Source organism: Ochlerotatus camptorhynchus, unplaced genomic scaffold (genome assembly GCF_037179485.1).
Source record: "Ochlerotatus camptorhynchus isolate MF236.1 unplaced genomic scaffold, CSIRO-AGI_Acam_v1.1 ptg000300l, whole genome shotgun sequence".
Classification (NCBI taxonomy): domain Eukaryota; kingdom Metazoa; phylum Arthropoda; class Insecta; order Diptera; family Culicidae; genus Ochlerotatus; species Ochlerotatus camptorhynchus.
In genome coordinates this window covers 865,070-889,535 of record NW_027040788.1, presented here as the reverse complement: position 1 = coordinate 889,535, position 24,466 = coordinate 865,070, and the positions used below count along the sequence as shown (strand labels likewise).

At 43.2% G+C, this 24,466-nt stretch overlaps 1 protein-coding gene across 6 annotated transcripts in view; it reads right to left on the bottom strand.

The window, feature by feature from the left end:
* sdk (sidekick cell adhesion molecule) overlaps positions 1-24,466 on the bottom strand; it is a 362,757-nt gene that overhangs the window by 20,626 nt on the left and 317,665 nt on the right. For 3 of the 6 annotated variants that reach the window (XM_065228671.1, XM_065228673.1, XM_065228672.1), the window contains exons 4-11: positions 22,166-22,342; positions 21,196-22,071; positions 4,683-4,802; positions 4,398-4,553; positions 4,173-4,299; positions 3,811-4,112; positions 3,566-3,751; positions 60-3,281 (exon numbers count right to left, since the gene is read on the bottom strand). In XM_065228671.1, coding sequence (XP_065084743.1) covers positions 60-3,281; positions 3,566-3,751; positions 3,811-4,112; positions 4,173-4,299; positions 4,398-4,553; positions 4,683-4,802; positions 21,196-22,071; positions 22,166-22,342 — 5,166 coding nt within the window. Of the gene's footprint in view, positions 1-59; positions 3,282-3,565; positions 3,752-3,810; positions 4,113-4,172; positions 4,300-4,397; positions 4,554-4,682; positions 4,803-20,786; positions 21,063-21,195; positions 22,072-22,165; positions 22,343-24,466 lie in introns of all 6 variants that reach the window. The other 3 variants (XM_065228674.1, XM_065228675.1, XM_065228676.1) reach the window with 2 other exon arrangements.

The following is a 24,466-nucleotide window of genomic DNA, read 5'->3' as shown; positions in this document are numbered from 1 at the left end:
ATCAATAAAAAAAAAAGCTAGATTATACCCCACAAAACCATCCCAACCAAAGCACTTACTTTCGTTATCCTCGGTAGTCTCATAGGTTACAATGTACCCTAAGATTTCTCCGTTGCGCTTCTTCGGCGGATCCCAACTGACCTTCAAGCTGTTCATGGTGATGTCGGAAAAGGACAGAGCAATCGGAGGTCCCGGTAGACCCTGCAAGGTCTTAACCGTGATGGGAGTCGATCGAGGGCCATCACCCGCCGGATTGAACGCCAAGATCTGTATCCTGTATTCGGTGTACTTATCCAAGAAAACCAAACTGTGCGATGTGTACGATGCAGGAACAACCTCAATCTCCTCCTCATGCTTTCGGCCTTCTTCCAACTCTTGGGGTGAATCGGTAACTAAGTAGAAGATCTTGTACCCCAGGAGCTCTCCGTTTTGCATGCTCTGCTGTGGAGCTTTCCAGCGAAGGCGAACTTCGGTGGACGACACCGGAGCGCCCTCGATGCCACGGGGTTCTCCGGTGGGAACAGCTTCCCCAACGTAAACCGCCACCGGTGGCGTCGCTGTTCCCGAGCCTTGCGAGTTATACGGTTGAACGATGATTTCGTAGTTTCGGTCCTGGGTTAAATCTTTCAGTATGGCAGACTCCTGTTCGACTCCCAGGACGTCTAGCTTAGGAGTGCTTTGCAAGGTGGATGGAAAGTCGGAAACCGGTTGATACAAGATTCGATAGCCTCCGGTGGTAGAGTCCCCATTCCACATACTCTTTTTCAGTGGATTCCACTGAACTCGGACGCTGGTGGTTGTTATCGGGACCACCTTCAGCCCTGTAATGCCTCCCGATGGAGCTGCCGGCAGTGTTCGAACTTCGATGCTTTCCCTGCTGAAGGCCGATGGTCCGATGTCATTCGTTGCTTGGATGCGGAATTGATAGAGGGTGTGCGGCTTAAGACCTACGGCAGTGTACGAAGTGACGGCAGGATCGACCCGTTCAGGGATTACGGTCCAGGGACCTTCATTCTCTCGGAATTGTACGGTATAGTAGCGAAGTGGCGCAAACCCATCGCGTCCAGGTGTCCAACTGAAGGTTATCTGTTCGGCTTGAACTTGTGATCTGGAGATCGACGGTGCAGAAGGAGCTTGCGGAATCTCCCGGTTGTTGGTGGTGTAAACTAAAACAGCTGCAGTTTTACCCCATCCAAGACGTGTTTGCGAAGTTACACTGAACAGGTAATAACGTTCTGCTAGCAACTGCGTAGCACGGAATGTCCTATCCGATGGAGGAAACTCGCGACTAAAGTTCAAACTTTGAGAACCGTTTAGCAGGTAGGTCACCTTGTAAGCCAATATCTCCCCGTTGGGTTCCTCCGGTACATCCCAAATAATTCGCGCCATACTGAAGGAAACATCCGGGAAGGACACATTCGACGGAGCACCCGGAGTATCTTCGAATGTTTGAACTCTAACCGGAGGCGTACTCAACACTCCATCTCCAAGGCGAGTGTACGCCAGTACCTGGATGTCATACTGCACAAACTTCTTCAGCTCGGTCAAAGTCGTCGTAAATGTCGAATTATTCGGAATGGTCTTGTGTAGAATCTGCGTCCGTCCGGCAGATCCGTAGAACACTTTGTACCCTTCAATTTGACCGTTTCTATGTTCCTTGGGTACTTCGGTCCACTTAACGACGATCGTTGTCGACGAAGTCGCGTTTGCCTCCACTCCCAACGGGCCGAATGAAGGAACTGCCTCTCGCGTCCTTTCGAAAGCATGCGGGCTTTCGTTGGATTGTCCCACTTCGTTGACAGCACTCATGAAAATCTCGTACACGGACCACTCCTCCAAACCATCTAGAACGTGCGAATTGGCCGTTGGATCTTCAATGATCACACTAAACGGCGCGATATTGGCTTTTTCGTTGACATTCCGATAGGTGATGCTGTAACCTCGGGGATTTCCGAACCATTCAGTTTGTTGCAGCGGAATCCAGCGAACTCGTAGTTCGGTAGCACTCATGGCGCGAACCGTTACATTGAATGGTGGATGCATTGGTCGGGCCTGAATTGTTTGGAAGTCTTTGGTCGGTTCGGAAGGTTCCGAAGATCCTACCACGTTCCAGGCGATGATTCGGAGCCGGTACGGTGTGAACGGAGTAAGGCCGGTTACTGTGAGCGTAGATGCGTCAGGATCGTGGACTTCGTAGATCGTGAACCAGGTCAGGTTTCGTGCCGTTTGACCTTCCACGGTCCATTTGGTGATGGATGAGTTCCCATCGAATCCCGGAGTGAATTGAATCACAACCGAGAAGGCTTCTATGTTCGATAACGCTAGCTGATAGGGAGGATAAGGTAGAACCGGTTCAACACCGGACTGAATCGTTGCCGTCCTTGGTAAACCCTGCCCGACTGCGGTGGATGCCGTTACTTCGAACCAGTAGTGTGTAGTTGCCATCAGGTTGACGATTTTCAAAGAATTGGAGTCCGCACTCAAGTTGAACATTTTGAGCGTATCTGGTTGATCCTTGATTTGGTACTTGACCTGGTACCCAGTAAGGATTCCGTTGATTTGCTTCGGTGGTGTCCACATGACTGTGACTTCGCGATCGGATACGTCGTCAAACTGCAAAGAACTAACTTCATCTGGAACGTCCTCTTTGGTTTTCACTTCCACCGGGAAACTTCGTTCTCCATCGCCGGGATCCGTGAAACACAGAACTGTAACGTTGTAGTTGGTAAATTTATCCAATCCGGTCATGACCGTATCCTGCTCTGCCAGTGGGTCCAGCAAACTCGGCGGAACCGTAATCGCCTTCGCTTCCGTTTCGTGTTCTTCACCATCGATAATTTCGTACCTCCAGGCTTGAATCTTATACCCCTGGTTGATACCGTTGATCTGCTGTGGATTAGGAGGTTTCCACCAAACCCGTATCGCTGTGGAGTTCACTGGGCTGACGTGCACGTTTGTCGGCGGAGCTTCCGGTACGCCTTCCCTCGTTTTGATCTTCGCCCCATCGGTGTAAATGCCAACGCCCATGTTGTTGTAAGCGGCAATCTGAACAATGTAGTCCTTCCAGGTGATCAATTCTTGGATCAGGTAGTTTCGCTGCGCTTCGTTGGTAATGTTGCGATAGTTCCACGGGCTAGCGTTGTACCCAAACAGGCGATAGCGGATGATGTAGCCTAGAATCTGGCCATTCCGGTGTTCCTCCATCGGAGGCTGCCATTGGGTTATGATTTCCGATGAGGATCTAGCTGATCCGACGAATCCCACTGGCGGGCCGGACGGCGCTATTTGGGAAAAGAACAATGATTGATCAGAAGTAGGCTCAAGAGTTTAAAAATTCACTTAGGATAATCTAAATAAGGAAACATAAAACTGAAATCTAAGCCAGAATACACTCGTTCAAACGTCATGCTCAACTTACGAGAAGGAACTCTCCTCCTCAGTTCATCTGTTACGTTCAACATTCAACGCGCGCGTCAAGATTAGAAAGGTAAATTAAATTACGAAGTTAACACACTAGCGATCTTTAATTCTAAGCAGCACCGATTTGGGCCTTGTGTTTAGTTACCTTCCTGCGGCAGTTTGATCACGTTGCTTGGGTCCGAAGGTGATCCTTCTCCTACACGATTTACGGCACTCACTCGGAACTGGTACGCCGTAGCGGCTTTCAGGTTTGTCAGCAATACCCACCGAGATCCGGCCGAAACGTTGCTCAACTCCGTTACCCAGTTCAGCAACGGGTCTGGCAATGGGCCTGGAATGTCTGGTATTAACCATCTGCGTGCCCGCGATTTTAAAGTAGTCAAGACTTACCTAACTCAGGAACTTCCCTACGCTGGATGATGAACTTCAACACTGCGCTGTTTCCATCGAACCCGGGAGTCCAGGAAACATTGATCGCCCGATGCGTTGCCGTATTCAACCGAACGACTTGGACATTGGTCGGAGCAAAGGGCAACTCAACAACGCTCAGCCTGGCCGAACGAGTCTCGTTACCACCGGGGGACGTCACAATACAGCTGTATTGACCAACGTCCGACGGACGCACCTCGACAATCTCCAATGTACCGTCGGCTTTCACGGCAACCCTTTGGCTGTTCTTGATCGGCTGCCGTCTAAGAGAAGGAAGCAGTTTATGGTTGGGCAAAGGAGTTATGCTATCTCGTGTAACATACTGTGGTTCCCGGTACCAATCGATGTTGAATGGAACGGTCGGATCGGATGAAACCCGGCACTGCAGTGCGGCAGTATGTCCCAGCAGAACCGTAGTGTCCGCCGGCGGTTGAACGATCTGTGTTCGTACTGCAAGGAGGGAACGGAAGGTAGCGTGTGAAGAAATTATGCGATCGGAATTCCTTAATGTTTCATAGGGCCACAAACACACGCAAAGCCAAACTTACCCATAACACCGAGGTAGGCCTCTTCGGTGACGATTCCGGCTTCGTTGGCACGGATACAGGTGTAAAGACCGGCATCCGATTCTCGCACGTTGGAGATCAACAGATCGCCCGAGTCGAGGATCTGTATTCGACCGGACAGTTCGATACCTTGCGATTCTGATTGTCGACCACGGAATGGGGAACACATAACACGGCGATGGGTGGGGTTTGTTATCGGGAAATAAAACAGGTCATAGTTAGATGAGGGTTTGAAGCGTGAATGCGGTTTGCGGTGCAGGTACTTACCGTTGAAGACCCAGGTGATGTTGGGAGTGGGAGCGCCCACGGCTCGGCAGTGCATGGTGGCATCCTTACCGTCCAGGACGGTTAGATTCGTTGGTGGCATCTCCATGATCGGGAGGGAAGCTATCAGGGAGAATCGTCAGAAAGTGTTAGCGTGCAAAAATGTATTTGTTTTGAGGTTATGTGACACATCGATTTCTATGGCTAATTAGTGCAGTTAGTCTATTGGTGAACTTCCATGCAGTGAATGACGGAAATATGAATCTAAAATAAATATTAGTAAAATGGGTTCGTTTAGGGATGTCCGGTTAGCATTAGTATTAACATTGACAAAGGACCAAGTTGTACAAATTTGTAGGAGGTACGAGTCCTAGATTTTTGTTCGAGTGCTGTATACATCCATTATCGTTACCTCATAGGTAGCAATTTGGGATTAATCACTAGCTCTTAGATGGAAGTGATACAACCTCCAACGATCGACAACTACCCTGGACACGTCCTTGCAACTGGTGGAAGGAAGAATTGGTAGTTCGCCACTTACTTAAGAGCGACGCAGAGAATTCGACGACCTAAGTGTCACCATGGTGACCAACAAATCGCTATTAGCAATTTTCCTGTTATTATTATATTAAGTTGAGAGCCGCCGTAAAGTCCCAGTGGGATCGTAAAAGGCCCAGGAGGAAGAAGAAGAACATTGAAAATTCTCTCGCAACTCTAAGCAGGATTTCGTTGGATGTTTCTCAAACATCTCCTATAGAATAATTTCCTTTCACAGAGTTCTTCTAAAATGAATTTAAGATTCTATCAGGAAATCACTTGACAATTTCTTTCTACAAATTCTCATGAGAACATTTACAAAAAAATCATGTATGTCGTCCATGGATTCTCATCTAATTTTAAAGTTTTTTGTAAGAATTCACTGAAGCTTCTATCCACGTTCATGTTAACTTCACAATTGTCTTAAATTAAACTCAGAATTATTTTGGAGATCTCCTCTAAGTTCTTCTTAAATGCACTTGAAATTTTCCTTAAAATTCTTTAAACCTCTGTTCGAGATGAAATTCTTCGCAAATGAATTCTTCGCAAAATTCCTTTGGAATCGTATCCACAAAATTTGATTCCATCGGTATTTTTCACGGATCCTGGAATCCTTTCAACAATTGCCATGGAATTTTCCACAGAGCTGCTCAAAAAAATTACTCTGAACTCTCACAACTTGGTGTTCTAGTCTAAATTATCTTAGAGTTCTTCCCAAAACTTTCTTCGAAAATTTCTCTGAAATACTTCCCTAGAATTTATTTTTAAATCTCCTCAAAACTGCCTTGTAAAATTTTTTAAAATTCTCTTAATAGTTCTTAAAAGGGTCACCAGTTCTAACCACCAAGACATCACTGAACATTTCACTTGACGTCGTGAAAGTGGGGCTACTCACTGAGTGGGTCAAATTTTCCTCAAAAATCTGCTCGAATATAACAGAAATCGAGAAAAATTTACCCAGCCTACACAGCCGATAAAAGTTATATTTAAATTTTTAGTTAATCTCATTGAAGTGTACTAGTGTATTCATAAACTTTTTTTTTCCTTTATTTGTTTTTCGTCGATCTTGTTTTCCGTGCTGAGCACCAATGCTACCGACGCCAGGGAGGCAGCTCCCACACCTGGACCCTACCTATCGACCCATCAACTCATGAACCGGGGACCAACGGATTTACTTCCCTTGCGAAGGAAGGCGTGATCAGAGATGTTATGCCTCAGAACATCCCAGCGGCGCCGACTGGGATTGAACCCAGGCTTGCTGGGAGCTTACCACAACACCACCGGCGCCGCTACTCATAAACTTAAAAGACGTAATTATATTTTATTCGTTATCTTCTATTGTGAGAGAAATCCTACTCAATTTTGTGTAAGTCTCATCGGCCCTGTACGGCGTCTAATGACAACCGTCACATCCCCAGACGATCTGAGGCAAAACGTACAGGTCGTCTCTCTCTGTTCTCTTGATAGTCATAGCAAGCGAGCACGTGATTGGTTGACAAATGATTAATTGCTATAATATATATATACCAAACAAATCTTACATCAATTCTGAATCAATGGGTTTGGAAAGAATTTAAATCCATCAATAAATGGCCAAGTTATAAGCGTTTAAAATCTAACACTATTTCAATACACAGTTTTTTGAATTGCACCCCAGTATATCCCACAAAGACGTAGTCCTACGTCAAAAGCTTCCACAAATGTGGTTACTGCCTCATGGGAACTTATCGGACCTGATTCTACTTCTATCTGATCGGTAGTAGATGATGCGCGTATTAGGGTTTTGTGATGATCTAAAAAACAGACCCAGCTTTTCGTGATGTGAAACGTAACGGTCTATCAGCAGCCGGAAAGAGTTGGAACCGGTGTGGAACATTGTTAGAGACCGTGTATAGAGGATGATGAGTATGACTTGTGTGAGTTGCAGCATTATTTGAATTAAGGGTACTATTGGGGTCTGATTAACTGTCTCTTACTGTAGAGCCCCCGTTAGAGCCTGCATTTCGGATTTAAATCTATAAGTTAACTGCTGGTATATGCAATTAGAGGATGTTCCTGAAATATACTGTTAAACAACACGTAACGTTGTACACAACTTCAATGACAGTTGCCCAGCAGTGCTCCCATTTTATTTAATGAAAAATCCAATGCCTACGAGATTGTGCCGAAGGTTGCCGGTGCCGAATCTATTTTCGCTGCTTTATTCTCAAAAATCAAATTGACTTCAAGGGTCCTGAACCACAGGCAAATAGACGTAACGCTTTCCCCTCAATTGTCGAACACGCATTTAACGTTCATTTTAAATATTGTTAGTTTCATGAATCTCCCACCACAGCGCTGGCATCGGATCACTTTGACGTTTCAATACATTCTCTCGAACTTGCTTGCAACATTGTTTGAGACATTGGCAAGCTAGTTTTCTTCCAGAAATAGCTCGCGAGATGTCGTTAGTGAGTTATGTGACGATATTTTAAACGAAGATTTATTTAAAGAGCTACGTCTGCTTGTCTGTGTTAGAACCTTTTTCAAGATCCAAAATTACTTCTTTTTTTTTAAGAAAGAACGACGTTTTTTTTCAGATTTTTCATCGAAATTCGCGGGGTTTTCCCGTTTTCTTCCAGGCGACTTGGAATTCTCGGCTATTTCCCGATCTCCCGGATCACTTTACGAGCTTCTGCTCGCTGAACAATCAAATAGTGCGCTGAACCACCGAGCCCGTCTAATTATGTTTATGAATGTCCGGTTGTCCCAAATAATCGATCACTTGTTAATCAATAATTATTTAAATTGATAGTAATTGAATTAATAGACATATTTTAATTTTGACAAGGGGGAGAAAACCGCCACAATCTGTCGAACGATAAATATGTACACCTTACTTAATTATTTTTAAAATCTCGATCATCGGTGGCGGTGACGAAAATCTATGAAAATTCTGACCACGTGTAATATACCCGACTAGAACATACACATCAAGCTGAACATTGCATTAGGTCCTAAGTAACATTGGTCGATTCTCTTCGTCGACTTTCTCTTTCGTTAATAACTTGAGAACATAGCCGTTTCTTGTCGTACTTGTCGTATTAGATGAAAGCATAGATACATAGGAATATCTTTACATGGCCGTGGGGATACAAAGAGCAAGCCGACGAAGAGAATCTGTCAATATTACTTAGGACCTAATGCAATGTTCAGCTTGACATGCCATACCATATTTCTCGCGCAACACGAGAAAAGGGCCTATCATTGTTGATCGGTTCTCTTCATCGATTTTCTCTTTCGTGAATAACCCCACCACAAATGAATTTTCCATTGAGTGTGTTGTTTCAGGCGCAAGCTAACATCATCTTTTGTCGAACTGTGCTGCGGGCTTAGCGAGAAATTCGTTTATGTAGCCGTGTTAAACTGAAGTCGATGAAGAGAATCGATCAACGAGGATAGGCCCTTTTCAAATGTTACGCGAGATTAAAAAAAAACGGAGCTGGATCATTAAAGGTAGTGCTTCCATTTCCCGGCCTTTTATGGTGACCCGGGAATAGGGTAACAGTTAATGGATTTTCTCGGGAATTACATAGGGTAAATTATGGCTTCGGCACCCATTGACTATTTTCGGCAACCGAAATTGAAACGTTAATTTCACTGTATTTTCCCATCAAAACTCTTCGCTGAATGTATTAAGCCGATTCCTTACCTTTTCAGCTTCAATCTGATTACATTTTTACGACTGTGCAATCCTGTTATGCCATATTTTTCTTTAAATTAAACATACACACTACAAAATACGGCTGATTTCGAGTTGCCGATAATAGAACAGCTGGTTAACACGCAGTTCAAATGGAAAGGGTGCCGAAGAAAAAGAGACTGCCGACAATAGTCACACTCACCTGAGAAGTTTGGATCGTTGTAAAAACATGTTCAACCCGTTTTGATCAATTCTGTCGATTGGAATTGGTAGAACAGCAAGCAGCAGATAAATGTCAACAAACAAACCTGTCATGTATGTGTGTGACGCTGAGAAATCGCTTATAGAAGTTCGGACGCTGCTTAGATTGACGAGAATACGTAAATTCCCCTAATATTTGTTTAAATTCTGAGATCAAGGGAATTTAAGGCTATTCTCGTCAATCTAAGCAGCTATCGCACTTCTATTAGCAATTTACCAGAGTCATGCACACATATGACGTGTTTGTTTGTTTGCTGCTTGCTAGTATATCCATTCCAATCGACAGAATTGTCCAAAACAGTTTGAGAAAGTTTATACAACGCTCCAAACTCCTCAGGTAAATGTGACTATTGTCGGCTACCCCCTTTTTCTTCGGCAGCCTATCCATTTGAACTACGTGTTAACCAGCTGTTCTATGATGGGCAACTCGAAATCAGCCGTATTTTGTAGTGCGTGCATTTCTGGATAGAGCTGGAATTAGGGCCTAACAGCTTTTGTAAACAATGACTTCTCTTGATGATTTCTATACATTCTAGGCTCGCCCACGCAAACCAACATCCTCATCGGATAGGGAAAGACTTTCCGTATCCGATGGTTATGTTGCTCTGCGTGGGCGTGCCTTGAATTCCTAGAAATCATCGATAGAAGTCATTGTTTACAAAAGCTGTTACGCCCTAATTCCAGCCCTATCTAGATTTAATTTAAAGAAAACCTGGTGACTGGTTTTCTCAGTTATGAAAATGAAATCAGATTGAAGCTGCAAGACTAGCGAATCATGCATTCGGCGAAGTATTTTGATAAGAAAACTGACATCCTAGGAAGTCTTTTTTCCCTCGAAAGTTAAATTTGACATCGCATATAAGTTTCCCGGAAACTTCTTCCAACTACTATCGACAGTGTGTTTTTTCAATGACCTCCAAAAATTTCGTATCCAATTGCTCCCATAAGTCCTTCTGGTTTCCCTGGAAATATTGTTCGTCTTCTTTCGAATATGTTTTGACTTCATCCGGAAAATTCTTCCACTTTCTCTCTGCACTTTCTTTTAACTTCCCACCGAATATTTTACCAGGATTTTCTGGAAGAATTCTCCCTTAAGCTTCATCCAGCATTTCCTAGAACTCTTTCAGATATCGCCAGGGGTGTCTATCTTCTGACATCCTTCCGGAAGATTCTTTTGGCTTCTCCCAAAAATTTCTTCTAACTGCCCCAAAACCTTTCTGGCTAAGCCTGTTTCAGAATTTCTTCAGGAAGCTTTTTCAGCTTTCACTGGATTTTTTTTATTTCCCCCAGAAGCTGTTTTCAACTTCCTTTGAAAGATTATCCAGACTTGCCCGGTGATTTATCCCTACTTTTCCCGGGAAGTTGTAACGAACTTTTATCGGAAGTGTCTTTCTGCTTCTTTCGGAAGATTCTTACAACTTATTCCAGGACTGTTTCCTAAATCCCCCATTAGCACATAAAAGCTCAGGACTGGTGTTTTCATTCCCGGGATTCCCGAGCACAGTTTTTGTTTCCCGGGATTCCCAATTTTCCCAGGAAATTTATCTTTTAATTTTGTCGAACCTCTTAAAGTGATTCCTTGTAGAGTTCACAAATGGCCACCAAGTAGGCTATAAATGCGCTTCCACTTCGAATTTTCAATCACACACATCGCAGAAATTAATGCCTCATTTCACCTGAAATTGCTACTTTATGTATGCTGCAGTACAGCCAACTTGGAGTACCAGTTTCATTGTGGTTCGTGTCGTGGAAGCTGATATTTGTGCACAGTTTCGAAGTGGCTACGAGAATAAGGATCTCACAGCGAAACACCTTATCGAAATCTCTTTATGAAGAGCTTTTTGAGTGTGTTGATTTATTTCCTTTGAATTCCGTTATAATTGCTCATCTTTTGACAGATACGCGTATTTCGTTTACTACTTGTAGGCTTCGCAGTGCCAAGAACTCAACACTACTTTTTAATCATATTTATTCGAAAACTACATCCGATTCAGTTGAACTTCATTAAATCAATCATTAGTGTGAGATATTGCTTGTATTTAATGTAGTAATGTAACGGTAGTAACAGACAAAAAATACGCGAAAATAACAGCACCGATATATTTCAGTAATCACTTTAGGTACTTGAACTGAGACTTAAACGTCCCGAAAGTTCATCAATATCTCACAATTTTCGGTTTGCTTTCAAATCACTTGGATGATCAGAAGTACATTGAATTCAACTTACTTGAACTAGAGGCCTCTGAAAACCTCTTAAAAAAAAAAAACTTACTTGAACCGTGAAAAACCAGGTAACACCATTGGTGTAAGTCTTCCAATAATGGCATAAAGTGGACCGAAATGAATTTGATTTCAGTCGAACATTAAACAGATTGTTAATACAATACTGGGTGTATAACAGTTAATTCGTCTGGAATCAAATACTATAATTTAAAAGCATCCATTGGAACTAAATACCGAATAGGCACTAAAATCTTCTATCCGACATAAGCGAGGTAAATACAGAACCCGAGCAAAGTCGGTTAACAAAATGAAAGCAAATCTATGTTAAAGTTTGCAGTTCCTGTCATAATGAAAACTCATTTTGATTTCCATTGTCACGACATTAGTCTGATATCATATTGTGCTCAAGACTTTTTAAATGAAAGCAACTTAACTTGAAGTTCTGCTGTTAACGTCTTGTTTAAAATTGAATGTAAGCTCATCTGTCGTTGAACTAACGCTTACACTGAGGCAAATAGACTTAAGAATTTCATAAGGCTCAACTTATGAAAACACCTATGAATTTCATAAGTGTGACTTATGAATGATTTTCGGGTAACATGAGGTAGCTCTTATACGCCTTTAACAATTGCATTTTCCCAAGCGTTGAAAGACGAGTGGTCAACACATGTCCATGTGTCCGGTTCCAGTCTGCTCCGATTTATTATTTTTTTGGAAACATTATTTTTCATAAGAAAAATCAATGAAATTCATAATGATTTCTTGTGGCTAAATTTCATAAGTGTTTCTTATGGAATTCTTACGTTCTTTTTCCTGCGTGTATTGTTTATTTTTTTTGTTTAACACATTTTAGATCATTCGTTATTTTTCCGGGGTGAAATTTGAGCTCAAGTCTTTCAGCGTAAGAAGCATGGATGCTTATGATTTACGCCAGACCCGTATTCAGTGAAACATTATGAATGCAAAATCAGAAATCAAATTGATTTCATTGAAAGCAAGATTAGTTTTCCGTTTGATTCAACAGTGTAAGACTTTGCTCTCATTTTTACCGTTAAGTCAACCAAAATGAGATCAACTGGAGTATTCAAAATAAGTTACATCATAACAGCAAATTTTGATTTCAATTTGATCTCCAGCTTTGCTCGGGAAGAGAGTGACATAAACAAGATGAGTACAGAAAGGGACCATCAACAAATGCATATTTTTAACCAATTTCGGACCCCCCTTCCCCTTAGCGTATTTTGCTATACCTTATACATGGTCAGTCACAACTTCTGATACCCCTCTCCTGAAATGCTACGTCATTTATGGATGTTCCCAAAGAGTTTACTCTTTTTGAACTGAACGAAAAATTTACACAGAATGTTCCCAAGTAACATTGAATGTTTTATCAAGGTTTTACTGCGTGCTTCAAGACCGTCGGAGGTGAGGCTGGAAGCTCACATTTTGTATTCATACGGTACTGGAAATACTTCAGCATGTAATATGTACAGCCAAAATGAGCTGTGTTTGTTCACATCGACTCATCGACTAATACTAGGTAGTTGCGGTACAAGCACATATCGTCGATAATAGACGATTGTTGTATATTAGAACGCTTGCGCAAAAAGACTAGGGTGGGAAACGGATTCGAAACTCAAATGTCATTAGCAAAATACATCCGTAGACCATATAATAGGTCCACCGTTGTATAATTGGCAAAGCGCCCGTGTACTGAACGGGATTTGTGGGTTCGAATCCCACCGGTGCCCTTAGATTTTTTCGCAAATTTTCTCACACACACGCCTCTTACCGATGATATGTATGTTCAAACTTTCTCATAAACAATTAAATTGACTGCACAGTCGCTAAACCATAAATCAAAGGTCTACAAGACTATGATAAAACTAAAATTGTTATTTGGGCTAAGCAACCACTCGATGATCTCAACACATTCCAATCAACTTGAACTGACCAATCGCACTCAAAACGAAAACCATAGAGCCATTTTGCCACGGTAGAATCAGTTCCGGATATTCCGGACTATGGTTCCGTATGGTAAAATCTCATATCTCTGATAACCATATCAAGTGACATATCAATTCACATTCATTTGTAGGAAATGATTACAGGAAAAGATGGAGCGTATTGACAGCTCAAGCTTAAGTAGTGAATTTTATATAATGCTCTTAATTTTAAATTTTGAAATTTTTAGATCTCCGGGAGCTTTAAGACATCTTGGTATTCTGGCAGCTAATGGAATTGCGAAGAAATTCAGAACTCCTGAAATTAAAAAAAAAACTTTCAAAGCTCTGCGTTGGCGAGACAATGAGAACTAGCTACCTAACTCTGCGAGTTATCAAAGTTTAGAAAATTTCGAAACAAGAAGCTCTAGCAGAGCATTGCCAGGCTGGTGGATACTAAAAAATATCAGAATTCATAAAACAACAACTTTTGATAAAATTATTGATTTTTTTGTATATAATTTTTGCGTGTGAATTTTTTTGCTTAGAATCTTGAAGTTTTCACAGAAAATTGAATTACATATAAACTTTTAAAGGAAAAATGACTCCTATTTTTTCCAAAGATATTCAGGTGATCAGAGATCTCCAAAAACTTCTCTGGATATTTTTTCAATACTTTTGGTTGATCAATTATTCTGAAGATCTTCTACTGGCCAATAATTCAAATAACGTCTCTCAAATATTCTCCAGGTTGCTCAGAAATTATTCCAAAGGTGATCAGAGATCTTCATTAAATCCTCATGATATTTTTTCAAGCCTTCAGGTTAAATAGGTACTATTCTGAAGGTATCCAATTCAAATTGCGTCTCTCAGATATTCTCTTATGATACCACGTGACTCAGAAATTATTCCAAAGACCTTCAGGTAATTACTGACGTGGAAAAGTTGCTAGGCATAAACTCTTTGAATTCTCCCCCTTTGCCTTGGCGGGGGCCTTTTTCGTCACCCTCTCACTAGGGTCCTGCGTCCTGCGCTTACTCTCAACTTAGTGTTTTTTTTAACGGAGATGAACCAACCTAGTGTTTTTTTTAAACATAATCACAGGTATTAATTGAGAGCTTTCTATGCCAACCAATGCATTAATGTGTATGCAGGGTTAACGCAAATAACTGAAACAGTTTTTGATTTCCAGCATTCAGATCACAATAAGGGCTTAGCTGCGATGATCAATTCTCTTCATCGATTTTATCGACCGTCCAGATTATAATTTTTCGGTGCATTTGCTGTTGTTTTTGCTACCCCTGCTGGCAAATATTATAAATTGACAATATGGTCCACTAATTCAATTCAATTCAGTTTAGTAAATTAAAAGGTGTGGCAAACAATATTAGCTTTCTCATGTATTCTTATGCGCCTACCCTAACGCCATGAAATTATACTACTGTACGAAAAAGAAACTAATTTGGTCCGGTCTTAGTGTAAGAGAATGACTTTTCTTTATTGCTCGCTTCAATATCCGACAGAGATATAGGAGTGGATGCGTACGACTTGCTTGTTTATTTGCAACTAACTGATCTGACTCTTGTATACAGAGAACAGCTATGAGTAAAACTCTACAAACATTGGAAACGTTCGTTCGCCCGATCATTCGGAACGATGATAGGAAGAGATAGCAGAGATTTATCGAAAGATATGTACCTACTCTAGTACTGCACGCTTATAGAGTGCATGGGGTTTAAAAGGTAAATTCAATTTTAGCCTATTTCAATTCTTAACATAGCCGGCCACCGTTGAAAAGTTCAGTTTTCAAACAATTTCTAATTTCCTAACACTACTAGGCGACCGATTGAACTGTATAATTCTAACCAGCGAATCCAAACATATAAAACAACGATACAGACAAAACGGTTGCTACGACTACCATGACAAACTCGCTCTATAACATAGGTCGATCCGAGTGGTAAAAGGATAATGATATATTGCTTGCCTGCTTTGTTGCAATATACATGGATGAGGACATAGCTTGATATGAATCGAGAAAAGACATAACAAAAAAATTCCCTTTAAAACACGTGTATCATCTTCGGCTCTACTTCGTGAAGCAGTTTGCCAACAATTTGCTCGTTTTCTTCTACCGCCCCGAGTGAGTTGTGTCGCACGGACTGCTTGTCATGAAAAAGAACGAAGAAGATTATATCATTATTGCTTTGAACTTCTGACATAGCGTTATTATTCGGTTCGTTGATCGCTTGTCATTTTGTCATTTGGAGATATTTTTGATTCCTTGATTCTAACAACTATTAACACATATGATATGTCTCCATCGCTCGGTGGACATCGGTAACTTCTCGATTGCCGACCGGCCTTCGTTCGATGGAATCCTGAGATGACTTCGTACCCTGGCGCTGGCTTCGGAACTAAACTGGTGAAGCCTGACGGAAATCCTTAGGGATGATTGCAGTGTTCGAAGGGAGTATTCGTACTTTTGTTGGAAGTTCATCGAGGCCAGTCATTGGTTTGAGAAGCCAGGGGTCATCGTAGGACCAGGGTGCCAGTGGAGCCAGTCTCGGTGGTGTGATTGTGGTCGAGAATGAAAAGAAGCAATAGTTTTGTGCTAACTGTTAGAATATTGGACAACACATAAGCGCCGCAGTGCTGAGCATGCTGTTACATCTCGGATAGAAGATCGTTGGTCCCAGCGGATGCTGGTTGCTGCACAGGAAGCACGCAAACCTTCGTGATTGCGCGCTGGTATTCGCCATCTTGGGTTCGGACGGAGACTACCCGGACGTTTCCATCATCACCGCGGAATATCTGGGTCACGCGGCCACAGCGCCACTTGAGCGGCGGAAGATTGTCGTCCTTTAGCAGCACCATCGTCCCGATGCTGATGTTATCCCGCAAGCGAGTCCACCTCGTGCGGGGGTGGAGTCAGGAAAGGTAATCCATGCTCCAACGCTTCCAAATGCGTCGGACGAATTCTTGAGTTTGCTGGTAACGGTCGAGACGATTTTTCGGCACTTTTTCATAGGATGGTTCTGGGATGGAAACCAGTGGACGATGAACCAGAAAATGACCTGGAGTTAGAATTTCCAAACCATCTAGGTCGGACGTCAGCTGAGTCAATGGACGGCAGTTTAGGCAGCTCTCTATCTGCGTCAGGAGCGTTTCGATGTCGTCCTTGAGCAGCACTGTTGTCCCGATTGTTGCTTTAAAATGTTTCTTGAAGGACTTCACAGCAGCCTCCCAAAGTCTGCCAAAATTGGGAGAGCGCGGGGGAATGAATTTGAAGTGGATTCCTTCTTCACCACAGTAAGTGGTTACAGCGTGCTTGTGCTGCTGCGAGCGGAATTGTTCGTGTAGTTCCGCTAGCGTCGTGATGTCCTACAAAGTTCTTAGCGTTATCGCATTCGATGACTGCTGACCTGCCACGCCGGGCAACGATTCGTTTTAGGGTAGTGATGAACGCATTTGTCGAGAGATCCGCTACAAGCTCGATGTGCACCGCCTTTGTCGCAAGGCACACAAATATTGCGACGTAGCACTTGACAGGAGACGATTTCCTCGGAGCGTGCCGATAGAAGAGTGACCCACTCAGATCGACACCAGTGTTGAAGAACGGAAACGTTGGTGTGACGCGTTCAGCTGGTAGATCGCCTATGATCTGTTCGAGAGCACTTTAGACAAGCATGAACTACCTTCCGCGCCAGGTTGCGTACTCGCAGTGGCCAGTATTTCCCTCGCACGCTTGCGATGAATAGCTGTGGACCAGCATGTTGCAGCTTTTCGTGATAGGAGGTGATAGTGCGTAACAAGAATGATCGGATGCTTCCGGTCTTCGGAAACAGGCGCGTTTCGAAGCCGGCCACCGATACGCAGAATGCCGTCGATGATGATCGGAGAGAGTGATTTCAACTTTGAGTTCGGCTTGACTTGTCCATCGGAACGAATGGCTCGTAGATCGTTCGGAAATGACTCGGCTTGAACGAAGCGAACGAGAGTGTAGGTTGCTTGGTTGAGTTCCGTGGTTCGGAGAAATCCCTTCATTTGATCCTGTCGGTTAGCAGGCTTGCAATTATGGCTAAATCTTCGTAAGTAAGCCACCAGACGAACTAGCGCCGGGTTTTCTAGTCCAGCCACGTGTCCCCAATTGCCACGCATAGTGATATGCTGTATTTCGGAGACCCTGTTGCTACAAACGTCTTCCATCGTGATGGTGTTTCAGCTAACCAATGTAGCACGATGGTGGAGTCAACCCAGTAGAAGCACTTTTGATCAATTTTCAAACTGTGCTGGACTTTCTGGAAGAGGTGGCTGAGGAGCAATGCACCAAAAAGTTCCAAACGTGGAAGACTGATCTTCTTTTGATTTTTGCTGTTTCCCAGTGGAGCGACCTTTGATTTGGATGTGAGGAGGTGTACGGATATTTGTCCACTGGGTGACACCACACGGAGATAGATGCAGGCACCTTATGCTCGTAGAGAAGCATCACTGAATCCGTGTGTCTCTATGACGACTGGTTGTGGAATTGGTATCACCCAACGTGGAACAGCGATTGTTTCGACTGCTATTAATTCGCTCCTAAACTGCACCCAGCGTTGTTGGAGCTCTTCTTCCAATGGTTCGTCCCAAGTCTTCTTATTCGTCCAGAGTTTCTGCATGAAGCACTTGGCAAGCACGATGACGGGCCCTACGAGTCCCAGAGGGTCGTACAGGCGAGCGGAATCTGAAAGGGCGATGCGTTTTTTGATGACATCATCTTTGTTCCATTTTGGTACGTGGAACCCGAGTTCGTCGGAGGCGGGGGTCCACTTGAGTCCCAGAGTTTTGACGGAAGAAGTCGAATCAAGGTCGAGTACCGAGCGTTCGTCTCGAAGATGCGCTGGGATGTGTTCGAGTATTTCCGGTGAGTTTGAAGTCCATTTACGAAGGCTGAACCCAACTGTAGCACCTTTCCTTCTTCCACATCTTCGGCCCCGCTAATCATGGCGTCCATGTAGAAGTCGTTCGCAAGAACCCTTGAAGCAGCAGGATGAGACGACTGACCCTGCTTTGCGAGCTCCTGGAGACACTTTGTGGCGAGATAGGGTGCGGTAGAGGTCCCGTAGGTGACTGTTTTGAGCTGGAAGATTCGGATAGGTCCATCAGATTTGTCTAGCCACAGAATCTGCTGGGTCGATATACCCAGACTTGATCCTGAGATATTTCAATTCTGAACAACTACGTTCAGACTATAGTTGATATTACGTAATATAATATGATTACCAGATAGCCTCAAGATATCAGCTATAGTCTGAACGTACTATTAGCTTAAAGGCGAACCAAACAAATAAAGGAAAAGGCAGATTATATCTACCATCCCTCTTTACATACCAGATTGGCAACTTTGACAGGAAGCAAACCGTCAACACGCTAAGAAACGTTAACTCAATCGATTTACACGGCCACTGAGAATATCTCAGAGAGAGTCGGTTCAACTCAGAGGTATAGAGAAATTTCAAAAAACTGCAGGAACTCAGCGCAACATTTGAAGTTGATGTAGAAGTCCTCTGTTGCCATGTGAAAAGAAAGGGAATCTTTCGAAAACCGTGATGCGAGTTCAACTGTTTTTCTCTTGACGTGACTCATTATACACCGACTCTAGGCAAAACAAAAAGGATAAAGTTGAGTGTTGTGGACTGGACTGTGGAGTATACGTTTATATGAGTAATATATTGTTTTAATTTTTCACAATACTGAGTAAAATTTTACTCAATTGTGAGTTGTTTACGATAGGCTTGTTGATATTGAGCTGTCAATTCTAAGCGCTAAATTTACAGTGTATTAGTCACCTTTCGTGTCACTAGTGGCGCTAGTGTCGGAGAAAATCGCGTCTTGGGGGTAATAGAAGAGTGAACCATATAGTTAATTTATGATATTTGTTATTTGCTAACTTTTTACGCACTGCATTGGAAAATAATCGGGAAATTGGTTCACTTAGCAGTAGTAATTCAAAGAGAAAATTTATGAGGAGAACAGATCATCGCAGTTAGGCCCTTATGATTCTGAATGCTAGATTTTATTGTAATAAGTACTCAAAAATGAGTAGTATCCAACCATCTTAACCGAAACTGAATCAGAAATAAATAAACCTAGTTATGAGTTAGCGGCGACGGTGATGTAGTAGTAAGCGTGATTGCCTCTCACCCCCAAAGGGCCTGGGTTCAATCCCAGCGGCGCCGCCGGGATTTTCTGAAGCATAACATCTCTGAACACGCCTTCCTTCGGAAGGGAAGTAACTTTTATAGAAAGTTAAAGTACATAAAATGATAAAATTTTATACCGTAGCAACATAGTTTGGGATCTTCAGTTCCATAGTCTGTGTGGTTTAAAATATTTCATCGGTGAAATTTGAGCAATCCAGTTATGTCAGATTTTTCATTAAATTAAATATACGCACTTCAAAACACCGCTGATTTTGAGTTGCCGATAATAGAACAGCTGGTTAACACGCAGTACAAATGGAAAGGTTGCCGAAGAAAAAGAGGCTGCCGACAATAGTCACTCTCACCTAAGAGAAATGGAGAAACAAGCAGTAGTAACAAAACCCAAAAAGAACCAATCCAAAATATCTTTCCGATTCAATGTTCCGCCTTTTTATTTTCACTTATTGGGGCCAACCCTGTATTGTGTGGCAAGCACAATCATACCCAGGTAAGCCGAGAGCATTTACAACCTGAAAGATGTTTTAGACCGGACCGGGAAAAACCTGCAATGTCTCAAAAACAGTCTACGAGACAAGCAAAAACCGATAAATCTGCCTCCGTATTGAGAAATTTGATTAAGCATATGTAACCTGGCAAATCACGACTATCAGCTAAATCAGCACCGATTTGCCAATTCACATAACCTTACAATGCAATTCCGCATATCTTCGAGTTCGCAATCGACGGATTGTATTCAAATCTCGGCCCAAAACTTGATGCAATCGACGGATTTAGCTTCGTTTGCCTGTTATACCTACAGACTGCTGCTGCAATAGTCTGCAATCAAATCTTTCGTGCGATTAATGGACCCCACCGGCTAGGAGGGGGCGCCTAAAGAGCTGATGTGGTCTTTTGGGAAATGTAAAATTTGAAATCATCAACGGAACGAACCGAAAAATCAAAGCAAAACATCAAACGATAATACAATGGGTTATTATGAGTTAATCGCATGCTAATGGGGAGGCTGCTACACGGAATGAGGTGCCGATTAGGTAGGTTACTAGCAGTGGGTGGTGGTTGTGGGTTTCTTCTTCTTGCGGGGGTTGGTGATGGACGGTGATGGAAATCTCCAGATGTACGGTGCTAGAATAATGTCTGACGAAGGTGGTTGTGTTGATGTGTGTTTTCTACGAAAGTGCATCGAATGGAACATTTCTTTTCGGGAGGAAAATCAACACGGGAAATAACAAGAGATGCGAGGGCACTCGAATCTTACGTCTAATGTCAAAGGTGAAGTCCTCGGCACGTGTCGAAGAAGCAGGGGCCGCCGTCTTTTTGCGGCTTCGACCACTTTCGGTACTGTTGGTGGTGGTGGTGGTGGAGATGCTGTTCGAAGAGGTGTTACTGATGCTAACGGCCGCCGAATCGGATGCTGAGGCAGAATTACGCACCCGAATGATTCTTGGCTGTGCGAGGCGCTTGTTACGGATAAACTGATTGTAAAGGATCAAGTGCTTGAGCACGGATGGAGCGGATGAATGGTTGCTGTTATCTGATGATTGTTAAATCCGAGATTAGGACGCGAGCACAAATGGGATTGCATGATGCAGAGATGGGTATTTAGTAGGATGTTATACGAAGAGTTCTTACGGTAGTAAACCGAGATAAAAATTAAGAATACTTACTTTTGACCTTGAGCCAGGTATAGCTGGACTTCTCTCCGGCTTCGTTGCTGGCCAGGCACTGGAACATGGCCGAATCTTCCATGCTAAGCTTCTTAATAACCAGGGAATGGTCGTCCAGTACCGTGTACCGATCCGTTGACAAATCCAGACCTTCTGCATTCCGGAACCATGTTACATATGGAACAGGTTCACCGATAACGTCACACGGTAGGGTCGTCTTCGAGCCGTAATCACCCAAGGTCTCCGTTCGAAAGGGTGTGAAGAACGATGGAGGTTCTTGGACCGTTACTGTTGCCACCGAATGCACCGTAGGATGACCACCGGTACGCATCTGAACCTGACATGTGTACTGTCCCGTATGCGTTAGATTCACATACAGCAATGCCAACGTTCGGTTCCAGGGATCCGTATGGGCGTAGGAAATGCCAGAATTCTCAACTGGAATACCATCCTTCAACCAAATCGTTTCCAGTTCATGTAGCGGCCGTGCATTGGCTATGCATTCCAGCTGGACCGTTTGCTCGCCTCGAACCACCCTCATACTCCTCGGTTCCACTATAATCTCCGGTGCTACCTCGCTGTAGGAGTTTCCCGTCACGTTAACTCGAATGAACGCGCTGATTTCCTCTTTGCCAATTTGCGTATTGATGGCACGCGCCCGGTACGATTTCATATCGTTCTCGTCGACGCTCAGAATGATCAACTGGTTACTCGCCGTCGTGGCGTACTTGATGTCATAGTTCAGCGGTCCGTCCTCAGTTTGCCACGTTACCGAAGGGGCCGGAACGGACTCTATCCGGGAGAGGTTTAGTATCGCCGGGTATCCAGACTGAACGGAGATGATCTGCTCTGTTAGGTCTTCGAAAATTCCCATGTCTGAAATTGGATAAATGTTTACATTAAGAGCATGATCCACGGATTTTCAAATTGTCTACTAGCATAAACAAAATCTATGAAACATTCAACTCACATGCCACCACGACGTCGATCTTCTCGCTGAATATCGTCCCGGCATCGTTCTTCGCCAGGCACTGATACGAACCGGCATCCTCCCGGGTTGTACTTTGAATTTTCAGATATTGACTAGTGTCAAAGTCTCCCACCGGGACACCGTTCTTCAGCCACCGGTACATGGGCTGTGGATAACCTGTCGGATGGATCAAAAGAGAGAGAGAAAATAGCAAAAGTTAGATTTTTAGTTTTCCTTCAGCGAGAGAGACATTTAAAATGCATAAACTTATCACCGAAAACGATCGGCCGAGGACGAATAAATTTCCCGAGTTAGTTATCACACTTCCCGACGTGTGAAGATGGTCACCATAAATCATTGACCCTGTTTGACAAACAGCAAATATCTCATAAATAAAACTAATGTCCGTTCCCTGCTCTCAGCAAATGCATCGTGCTGGAAAGCGCCTTAAAATTTAATCACACTCTTCCCGTAGTCGCACCTGTGGAATCGAAAAGGCGTCCGTTCTTTGGATTATGCATTAAATATTCATCCCTTTTTTTTCTATCGCCAGCTACTCCGGCTCCTCCTGGTTTGGGATGGTCAAAGTGGTTCGATATTGGGGAGAAAAGCCCCACCAAGAGTTGCGTGTCATTCCAGATAATCATCAGTTTCCCCTGCCGAACAACAACACCCCAACTATTACTGAAACGGCATAGCTCGCGGTGGGTTGTAATTATAATCTTCCTGTGTGTTTTAAGCGGAGTGTAATTTCTAGTCTCAGAACATGATTTGGAGGGAAAAGAGAAACTTTAAAATCGGATAAATAAAACTTTCGAGCCTTCTAAATATACCTTCTTGGCCATCGTTCGTTACAGGTTAAGTGGTTCACCTAATTGCCATGGTCAAGGTCTTTTGGTTTTCTTGATTTGTGGCGGTTAAGTATTGGGATGAAAGCTAACGACGAAAGGAAGCTTTACGTAAGTGAATCTAGGGTCTTCCAAATAGGGATCGAACTCGCCAGCGTCATTATGTCAATCTTTTCGACTGCGTCGATTTACCAGCGTGCTTGACACAAGCTGAGACAATTAGTTTCTGAGAACCATTTGTTGAAGAAAAATGGGGTGCGTAAAATCGAAGCAGAAAATAAATCGCTTATGTGCTACGATTTTCAAAATCAATATAAAATTTAAATTTAAAACACGATCTGGACTCTGGAAGGCCAGAAAAATCCGAAACATCCGTAAAAATTTCCACTCCATGAAACCGAATTTGAAAAACCATAATTCTTATAAAGTCGCTTAAAGGCTTCGTGGTTAATGTGTAAATTTGAGGTTGTGGACCTTGAATCGCCTTCCGAAAGATTTAGATCATTCCTAGAAGAGACCCAAGCAAAATTATTCCTAAAAAGTGTATGAATTTTGGATTAAGAACTGAATCTGTGTTTTGGATGGTCATGAGCAGGTCTTCAGGATGATCCGTAACGTAAAAATGGTAGCAGGCCATGAAACGATGATTCACTTGAATCAATACGGCTCGTAGTAAAGGCATGAATTATAAATTGTTGACTAAATTTGGACCTCAAATGGTCATGGCCAGGGCTTCCAGGAACATACGAAAAAGAAGTTTTCCCGGTCGTGCGATATACATATAAGACGGAAGGTTTTAGAGTTGAGTGAATACCGAAAAAGTAACTTTATTATCAAATTAATTGTTACAACGCGAACACGCGAGATACTTTGCGTAACGTTTTGGTAAGAACTGAATTTTCCGCAAGTTATGCCGAGGGGCTACTTGATCTTCCCACACGGCCTCTCCTGACACTACTTCCGACCCGGAAGTGTCCACGATTTGATGCAGTCACCAGCAGATGATCTGGACCAGGACTATACCCAGGGAAACGAGCTTTAAGCCATGATGTCTTCTTAGGTCCTTCGGTTTCGTCATCGATCTTCCGAACTTCGTAACGATCGTTTAGGAGTACACTGGTGACTTCGTACGGCTCAAAGAACTGTGGCATCACCTTCTGACCAATACAAAATTGGGTTTTCGGTATCGCCACAAGATCTCCACCTTGATACTTCTCAGCCGGCTTCCTGCGTAAATTGTAATGTTTGCGATTCTCCTATTGCATCTTCTGGATACCCTTCTGCGCCATCTTTCTCAACTCATTCCTTTCCTCTACAAAAGGTACATTGCAATTCCTTTTGCAGCAGTTCGTGAAGAATTTGGTCCTCCTTGGTGCGCATCTTTACGCCGGTCAGAGTAGTTGGAAGGGTGTCATATCAATCGATCTTTGCCATCTATTATTCAAGCATTTCT